General features: G+C 36.6%; 1 protein-coding gene across 1 annotated transcript in view; it reads left to right on the forward strand.

Annotated features, from left to right (window-relative positions):
* Positions 1-10,532, forward strand: part of LOC106464792 (cyclin-dependent kinase 14-like) — a gene marked incomplete at its 3' end in the record, with an annotated part of 131,578 nt that overhangs the window by 47,343 nt on the left and 73,703 nt on the right. The window contains exon 3 of the mRNA XM_013924949.2: positions 5,054-5,100. Within this exon, the coding sequence (XP_013780403.1) occupies positions 5,054-5,100 (47 nt within the window). The remainder of the gene's footprint in view (positions 1-5,053; positions 5,101-10,532) is intronic.

A 10,532-nucleotide genomic window follows, 5' to 3' on the forward strand; every position in this document is an offset into this window, starting at 1 on the left:
GATCCCAGATTAAAGACTGCAGAAATGGCCAAAATTGGTGGGATGAGCCCGAAATCTGTTCAACGGATTCTACACAGATTGGGTTATCGTTGCAGAGCAGCTAGACGGAAGCCCTTATTAAGACCAGCCAACATAGTCAGACGAAAGAAGTGGGTAAGTGATATGATGACCAAACCTCTGGACTTTTTGGAAGACCGTATTGTTCTCAGACGAATCAAGATTCGCCCAATTTTCGGACAGTGGAAGAATATGGGTCTGTAGAATGCCTCACCAAGAGTTTTGGCTCAACAGATTGCAGCCAATTGTAAAGCATGGTGGTTTAAGCGTGATGGTTTGGGGAGCTGTTTGGGTTGGTGGGAGATCGAGCTTAGTGGAGTGCGTTGGCAACATAAATTTTGCGAAATATGTCGAAATATTGGAGGAAGGACTCTTGCCACTTTATTCCTCGGGTTTCGTGGACAAGAACACAACGATGTTCCAGGAAGATGGAGCACCGTGTCACACTGCTAGAAACACACAAAAGTGGCAGGAAGAAAATGGTATACAGAAGTTACCCTGGCCGAGCCAATCTCCTGACAAGAACCCCATCAAAAACCTCTGAGCCATACTCGACCGGCAAGTCAAGAAACAACCGCTCTTCGAAGTTGGTTTTTTTTCTCTACTCCAAGTTTTGAAGCAAGAGTGGGCGAAAATCCCACAATCTAAAATTGACAAGATGATTCTCACGATGCCCCAAAGGAACTCCACGAAGCGAAAGGAAGATCTACTAGATATTAATTAAATTATAAATATGTCAATTCATGTGAATATGACTGAAAATTTTCATTTTTTCTAAAAAGGTGGTGTCTATTTACATGTGACCATGCTGTGTACTTTCATCCAGTTTGGTTCGTGGTGAAAATTCCGTTTCTTACTGCAGACGCCTTTCATGTTATCAGGTTTTGCATGTGATATTTCAAAGGAGCTTTCGGTTTCGACCTGATTTAACTACTGTTTTCGGTTTCGATCTCATTTAACTACTATTTTTGACTTCGAACTGTTTTGATTAGAGTTTTCGGATTATAAACTATTTTTTTAACATATCTAGGGCTAACGCTAGCCAACCACGAGAGAAGGTTAAACGATAAATGAAAATATATTACTATGTTTGCTTTAGAAATGCTCGAGCCTAACATGTTTCGATCTTTCTCCTCTTTTATCTTGCTTGTCGAAATGACGAAAACTTTCCTACTGAATGTTTTACAAAGCAACCTGAAGCCTCATATATTATGTAGACCAGTTATCAAGACGGTAAAGAACCGAAAAGAAGTGTTCACGTGTTCTTGTTCTATTTCTCTAAGGTTTAATTCAAATTAATGGATGTCAGCGGAGTACCACTGCGCAGAGAGTGTGCTGGGGGAGCAAGAAACGAACGGCATGCCTTCTAAAGAAGTGAGATTATATACACGAAGTACAAATCCTTATTTTAACTCCACCAAATGTAATTCTAGGTAACATCATGGAGTCACAATATGGGTTTGTAGTTTGAGGTATATCTTAAACATATGATAACTTTATATCTTACAAGATAAATAATGTGATTTTTAAAACCTGCAAATAGGGATCGTAAAAAAGGTAAAGAAACAAGGCTGGAGATACTGTAGACATAATTTAATCTGATATCATTATGGGAAATATATTGTTTATAATATTCTAAAGTCATTAACGTTTATTGAACAATTATCCAGGATGTTCAATTTTTTCTTTTACATTCATAATTGTACATTATAAAACATTAAAATACGCTAATAATATGTTCTACTGTATAATGTGGGGATGAAACTCCTTCTGTCGCCTTGTTTCGTCACATAGTTCAGGATAATTGGTATACTCAGAATTCTTCTCCTGCTGTAATTCATCACTACTTTCGTTAAATTATTCTTAAACTGTAATCGAGAGATTACAGCTATAGTTCTCTTTCCATGTTAATGGCCGTAGTGTAATAATGATATATGTATGTATATACAGACTCATAGAACTGTGGAATAGCTTCTTCTGAAGGCAGTTTGCTCATTAGTTCTAGATGCCCCCACTAGAGGACAGTAAAATATCTAAATTTGTGTACTTTTTATGTAGCCTACCCCCCAGTGACAGAGCGGTGTCTGCGGATTTACAACGCTAGAGACCGGGTTTCAATACCCGTGGTAGGCAGATCACAGATACTCCATTGTGTAGCTTTGTGCTTACTTTTAAACAAACAAACAAAAGTGTCCTATATAGACACCAGTTTCTATATTATACACAGCTTTCTGTCTTACATCAACGTAAATTTATATCTTACGTGCAGATGAAAGCTTTGAATGTTCTAACATCAATAGAACACGTTAGGCTTGAGAACTTTAATGGACAGCAAGTGCTTACTGAAAGAAAAGACGACGACGTTTCGGCTTCTATGCTGAGGGCTTCTTCAGACTATTTAGGCCTGAAGAAGGCCTCAGCATAGCAGCCGAAACGTCGTCTCCTTTTTTTTCAGAAAGGCAGTTGCAGTTCATTGAAGTTCTCAAATCTACAACATCAGCTTATATCTGATAAATATGACACTTGGTATCTTATATGAACACTAATCTTTGTATTACACACGTCAAATTTATATCTTATGTCGACTCTAGCGGTGTTTGTTTCTAAAGAATGAATCCGGGATGTCATTACATGAAGTTACATTGTTTAGTGATCACCACTCGTGATCACCACTTGGTGTTTGTTTCTAAAGAATCCGGGATGTCATTACATGAATTACATTGTTTAGTGATCACCACTCGGTGTTTGTTTCTAAAGAATCCGGGATGTCATTACATGAATTACATTGTTTAGTGATCACCACTCGGTGTTTGTTTCTAAAAGGGTGTACTAAGACATTTGAACAAGACTGTCATGAAAAAGAGGGTTTACTAAGACATTTGAACAAGACTGTCATGTTCAAAGCACACTAATGCTATTTCCTTCTCCAGCTGCTTGGGGTATGCTACGGCTTAAAATAGAATATATTATTAGATGCGTAGTCTTGGTGAAGTCATATTATGTTGGCTTCCTCTCCAGACAGATGTATTTCTTGATTATATTGCGCACTATTACCTGGGGCACGTGGAAAGATCTTGCCACTGACCTCTGTGTTCTTGAATTTCCATCTCTTACAGCACGGCATGGCCAGGTGGTTAGGGCGCTCGACTAGCAATATGCTGGTCACGGGTTCGAATCCCCGTCACACCAAACATGCTTACCCTTTCAGCCGTGGGGGCGTTATAATGTGACAGTCAATCCCACTATTCGTTGATAAAAGAGTAGCCCAAGAGTTGGCGGTGGGTGGTGATGACTAGCTGCATTTCCTCTAGTCTTACACTGCTAAATTAGGGACGGCTAGCGCAGATAGCCCTCGTGTAGCTTTGCGCGAAATTCAACAAACAAACAAACAAATCATCTCTTACAAGACCCCTCATTTTGTAGGTCTCTATCTAGATGGTCATTGTACCCCAATCTGATCCACATTCCTTTGTTTTTTAATGCGATCAAGTAAAAGAGATATTCCAATTTGTTAATTCTAAATCTCTGATCTGAACAAAACTTAATGATCGTAGTATGGGAATATAACATACACAAACTTACATTACTTCTAATACAGTTTTACGATTGAGGAGTTTGGGAATGGTTCTCGTCACTTCAATAATCTCTTCGAAATTCTTCGAGCAATAATATAAATCAGTTCGATTTAAATACCACTTGTACTGTCTTTTCGTGCTCGCATCATTTCCATACTTCCACCCTCTTTCCTCCAGTCTTCCAGTTAATCTCTATTCCATATTTTCATTTTCCTTCGGTCTATATGCTATTTACTTGACGACGTCATTCGGAGATCTTACTATGTTGACCAAGGGATGGGCCCGGAACATAGGTCGATGTCAGATGAATCTCTCAGAGGTTATATCCATCTTGTTTGGACAAAACCTGTTTTCAGTCTTCACTGTTGCTGGGCAACCAGGCAAGCCTATAAACCTTGTTAAATGACATCATACTTCCCAGTTCGATTTTTCAGAATACGCTGTACTCGGAATGTTATATTTTATTATAAGTTAACAGTTTTGAAATATTTTGCTCCTATAAAATTTTACGGATTAATATCAATATTCAAAATAAATCACTCCCCTTTTCGTGTGGATATAAGGAGCGTTAGGCTATAGATTTGAAGCCATTTATTTTTATCATATCGGGTGGGCGTGGCCCAGTATTAGCTGGCCAGACTGGGAATCCGAGAATCTACGATTTGCGTCCATTTTACTGCAACATCTTCCTCTGTATATTTGAGCTGTGGGTGTGTTATAAGAGTGATGGTCAAGTTCCAGTAGTCGATTAAAATCGCACAAAAGTTAGCGTTGGACGCTGTTGATTAGCTGTCTTCCCATTAGGCTATCAATACAAAGTTAGGAACGCTAGAACAGACAGCCAATTGTGTAGCTTTGTGCGGATATCTGAGAGAAACCAACGTTTTGATTTTGATGAATATGAAAAACAACCAATGATATCCCCCCCCCCTATTTTTGTCTTGGAGCTGGCCAAAGGCGATTTTAGAGGAGCCTGACCTCTGTGTGCCCCCTCTCTCGGTTTATACATGAATCCCATTGGAAATTTTAGGTTTAAGATTCTTCATCGTTTTTAGGGTTAAAAGAAACCCTAAGTGAAGCACTGTTGCCCGGGTCTTAGATAAGAACTGAAAAGAACCGTTTTCAATAATAAAATACAAGTTGAAACAACTTGTATTGAATATTTAATTATAGATAAATGTATTACATTTGTTGTATCTTTTTGATTTAGTGAATATAAAAGTTTTTATTCCACGTTGCTGTTGAAGTAACTAGAAGGTGTAGATTAGGAGACAGGAAAAAAAGCTTCCATGTTTCTTCTGGATATAACCTTTATAATTTATTTAGTGAAAAAAAAAAAGGTTAATCCTTTGTAGTTCTGGGTTTCCTAAATAAACTGACTTAGTAATAGATTTTCTGTCTTGTTTTTCTCCTGCCTGTAGCAATCTCTAAAGAGGAGATTATTCCGGAGTTTGATCACGAAAATGAGGTAAGTTCGTTTATTTCCTATTCATTTAATGACATTTTATCATAGAGGGGTCTTTAATGAAGTGCTCACTAGACTGGTAAATATGTTATTTGATTAATGTTTGGTCAACATCGTGTTGTCTTTAACACAGTTGAAAATTAAACAAAAGAAGCGGGTGGTTAAAGATATGTGGAGTGACGTAAGGAGTTAGGCTCTTGTTTGTCTTCAACACTGTCGTCATTATTACGTAGAGTTGCCTAGATGCCGAATTTAATAATAGTTATTACTTGATTGTGTTTAATTATATTAAATGTTGGAAAGACATCAAGTTATAGAATATATATACAGTTTTTGATTGAAATTGTTTTTATTATAACGGGAACAAGATTGTACATTTCTGGTATTTTCTCGTGTTTTAGTTGTTTTTCATTCTATACATAAAATAATGAGCCTTGCTCTTTACCAACCCTAAAAAACCTTTTTCAAAATATCAGCAACAGTTTTATTTTATCTCTGGTCCAATAGGTTTTATGGACTTTCTCTACCTTTTCTTGTTTTGTGCAAGGTTATTGGTTGGATTTAAATTGGGAGACATAAAGTGAACCATTGATCAATAATGATAACCGGATTTAAAAGAACGATGTTCACAAATTATAGCAATGTGTTGAATTTTCAGCCATATATTTTGTATCCTTTGCTGTTTTGAACAATATTATGTCTGTTGCCGTTAACCGTATTCACCACATTGTTTGACATTCCGTGTCAGTTTCAACCAACGTGTACTAGCGGTTATCCTATATCTGTTGCCAGTTAACAATGTTGGTTACATTGTTTCGACTCCTCGTGTCTATTGCTGTTCAACGGTGTTGGCCATACTATTTCAATATATTCTCCAAAACTATCACACACATTGTTAAAAAAAAACAGGTGTTGTTTCATCGTTTTGGCCGTTTTTTGTGAAAATCGTGAGTTTGAAAACTGGTTTCATATTGAGAGTTGGCCGAGTCTGATTGCCAAGTCGTTGATATTAGTGGGAACACAATTGGAGTATGCTTTTGTTATAATGTTTTCTTAATCTTCAAACAACAGTTCGATTTGGCAGAAACCCCTGTCACTTCACGCCGTGCGTTAAACTGTTTTCAACGTTTTATCATATATACATTTTTGATTTTGTTTCAGAAATGTTCGTATTCTTTTTTAAATAAGTTTATGCGCTCAATGTACAAATAAAGTCAGTGCTTTTAGTGTTTTTTTCGTATATTTTAAAATTATTTTTTTGCAGAAGCTCTAAGAGAGGACGCTGTCGTATGTGGCACATAATAAGCATTATTAAGCCTTGAATTACCGACTTGTTTTTGTAATCTGAGGTTCACATGTTTAGGGCATAAATAGTTTCGAAAATGTTATTTTTAAAGAGCTGATTTGAGTTTTGACGACATTGGTAATTTTTGGGTTAAGACAGTTTAGCAATAATTCTGTTGAAAGCTGCCAAGTCGTTTGTGAAATAGCGCCGTCTACTGTTTTCAGATTTTATTCGAGTTTTTATTTCTTTTTAACAAACTTTGAAAAGTGAATTAATAACATACTGTTGTTGTTATTGTTCTTCTGTCTATTATCTTACTTTGTCCTAGATATATTATTTAATCCTTACTGCATCCAGTAATTAAACTTTCAGTGTTTCAAGGAAATTGGTACTCAAATGTCCTTACATAACTTATACTAATTTTATAAAATAGGTGGCACTGCAGTCATATTCCACAGGCGCACACGTGCATGGCACACACTCACATTTTTCTCGGTATAGTGTATACCAAATTAAATTTATGTGGATTCCTGCTTCTTTAAAAAGAAAACAAATAAATTTGGTTGGAAACATTTATCATAAGTTACGTGTGTGCGCATGTTAATGCAGATGCTACAGAATTTGATGCTCTAGCTGTTCTAATTTTAAACGATGGATGTGCTAAAAAATGTCAAACAGACGTCATTAAATTTATAGTTTGTATATAGCAGTTTAGTGTAGCTTTGCGCGAAAAATTATAATATGAAGGAAACAGAACATCGCTTTTTTATTTTTTATCTCAAATAATTAGGCCTAAAAATATTAGTGTTGTACAAGTAGGACAAAATAATACAGAGATTGAATGTGCTGTATTAAAACGATTTTGTAGACTCGCTACGTCCGTTCGTGCTTTATATGACAACCCAGCATAGTTTCATTGAAAAAGGCTCCATTGTAAAGCTACCATGTCTGAACATGTCACACCTCCTTGCAGACTTTCCATAATCCACCTGGTGTACACCCGTTTCAATAATCCTATTGCACAGACATACATTGGCGCTTCCACCGGAGTCTTGACCGATAGTGGAATAGCGTGAATACCTTATTAATTCACCAACTGTTAATGCTATGTGAAAGTTAAACGAATATGTTATGGAAGCAACATGAGCACACGTGACTTGTATCGCTTTTCCAGAAGGAGATCCTTCTTGAGTATATTGAGTGATGTAGCCTCGATCACGTGAACGACTTTTGGAATTAATCTCTTGTGTTTGTAGATTCTCATCTTTTACACTTTTCTTACTACAACTGGGGTACGACTTTTTGTAGCTCTCTTTTTGATTGGTCTCGGTGCCCCAAGTTGATCCATGTTCCTTTCTTTTCCAGTGTCTTTAAGTACTGAACACATCTTTATGATGTGAGTGTATGAGTATTCTGCGTCGGAAAGGGCTGCTACAAATTTGTAGGATCTAAAACTACCCATCATCATCTGCACTCAATGTTTTAGAAAGGTAGATGTGCCTAATATAACAAAAGTAAAAACAAATGGGTTGGTAAAGACAGGTTGCTAGTATGACTTAACTTTCTCTTTAGCCTTCAGGTTACCGATTTGTTTATATACCGCTCGTTACCGGTAGGGTCCATATGTTGCATCTTAATGACATTCGGTACACATTCTGTCATCGCAATCCATTAACACTTCTCTTGTGAACAACTTCAGTCAGTCAGCTTATTACTTTAATGTCAGTCAGCTGAGTAATTCAGTGTCATTTACCTGGTTAATTGAGCGTCAGTCAACTAAGTACCTTAGTGTCAGTCAGCTGAGTATTATTAGTCAACTGAGTAATTCAGTGTCAGTCAGTGGTTAACGTGCTAGGACCGTGAATAGTTCATGGCATAAAAAACGCACTCCGCATTTTGGGGCAGTGGTGCGCTATAAGAATGACAGTCAAATTCCATTATTCGATCAGACCAGAGTAACCCAAGAGTTGGCTGTGGATGCTAACAATAAAGACTTCTTCTTTACCTCCAAAAAATGCTTCTCCTATGAGATGGATGAATATATTCTTTTTTAGATCCGTATATTTAAACCGTAACTTTAAATAGTTTACGTAATTGTATTCCTAACTGAGAAACAAGAAAGGGAGAATTCTTGAAAATTATTGTAATTAACAGAAACACCTCGAAAAAACTTCATTTATCAATCACTACAGCTGGATTTCTGGTCAGTTTAACCACGTGCTTACAAGTATGTTTGATAAACCAATTAACAGCTGGCGAGGTCCACTTATTAAAAGTAATTTACGTTTTACTTGTTATAATTCTGACCAATGTGGGTGACGTCGCTTATCTTCTAAACAACGTACGTAAGGGACACAACTAGTAATTTCAGTACTGGTGATATTTTTCTTCTTACTTTGTGTGTGACTCGTGTTACTAAGGGCTTTGTAACTACAAAGTTGTGGACCAACAAACAACTTTATGCATTAGTATGTTCAAAAAGTCAACCTCACTGTACTTTTAGGGTTAACCTGCAAGTTTATTTATTAACCTAGGCACTTGGTTGAAAAAACAGTATATGATAATGAGATAAGGGCTGTCTCTGTCAATTTCGTCTTCTAACCTAGTGTTTAACTCACGATTTTGTTTTTCCCAGGATGCACATTCTAAAGTTAACCCAATTCATCGGTTTTGATTTATAGGCTGTTGTTAGGCTTAGTTCAGTGATGTTGCAAACAATATCGTCCAGTAAGCCAATCTGAGTTTATAATCAACTGTACTCGTGTTCTTAAAATTAGTTTTACTTTTTTGTTTTTGTAAAATGCAAAAATCAACAGGATCACTTTCGTTGGAGGGTTCGATAAGCCTATTCTATATTAACTACAGGGTGATCTAAATAAGAAAGTTATGTATATACTGTTCACGTATACTCTTATATTGATTAGAAACACGAGGGGCCTGGTGTAGCACGTTGGTTGGAGCAGTCGACTCCCAATTTTCTGGTCGCGGGATCGAATCCCGTAACTGAACATGCTCACCCTATCAGCCGTGGAGGCATTATAATGTGACAGTTAATCCCACTATTCGTTGGCAAAAGAGTAGCACAAGAATAGGTGGTGGTTGGTGTTGACTAACTGTCTTCTCTCTAGTCTCACTTCAAAATTAGGGACGACCAGCGCAGATATTCCAAGAGTAGTTTCGCAGGAGTTCATAAACAGGCATAAATGTAAGAAAGAAAGTAGATTTTTCTCAGAGCAACTAACTTTTGAATCACCGTGTATATGAGAACGGTGTTTGTGTCATTAGTATGTAGCGTTTCGGATAGAAAGTTAAAAAATAAACAAACTACAAGTCGGATTCACTGTGATATGTTTTCTATGTAATTTGAACTTGTGCATGAGTTGATATAGTCAGAAAAAACTTGAAATACAAAGTTGAGTACTGCTGTTTGTGGCGCATTATATCAGTCTAGAGTGAAATTTAGATTTTTTTTAAAGTAATAAAAATACTTCATCAAGAGACTGTAACATTGTGCACTTACAGAGAGGAGGGGATCGTTGGATCCCCTCCTGTGTTTTCTATATTGTTTAGAGAATATGCCAAAGTAACTGTAATTTAGTTTGGAAAATATAGTAGTTCGTGACCTTAGCTTAGAGTATACTTACCTCTCGAGAGATGAATATTTTATGGCAGAACAAATGTCTCTGTCATCTTGAATTACCGGTGTTCTTGAAATATCCTTCAATACAGACAGTGTAAGCTACGTGTTGGTGTTTTTGTCGTCTGTGAAAGATAATCAACAAGGCTTGTTAACTTCATAGCACAAAAGTAACTCGTTTAACTACGAAACTGTTTTAGTAGTGTAAGGTTAATACCGACAGCTGTTACACATTTCTGTAGAGGACAAAGATAATTAACGCTCACATCTATAAAACAGAACTTATGTCTAAATAATCCGGGATGTCATTACATGAAGTTACATTGTTTAGTCATCACCACTCGGTGTTTGTTTCTAAAGAATCCGGGATGTCATTACATGAAGTTACATTGTTTATGTTACTTGTTCTACGTTTTATTACATATTTGTTTAATACCCTTGTTACTTGTTCTACAGTTTTAGTACATACTTGTTTAATACCCTTGTTACTTGTTCTACAGTTTAGTACATATT

Source organism: Limulus polyphemus, unplaced genomic scaffold, assembly GCF_000517525.1.
Source record: "Limulus polyphemus unplaced genomic scaffold, Limulus_polyphemus-2.1.2 Scaffold1744, whole genome shotgun sequence".
Lineage (NCBI taxonomy): Eukaryota > Metazoa > Arthropoda > Merostomata > Xiphosura > Limulidae > Limulus > Limulus polyphemus.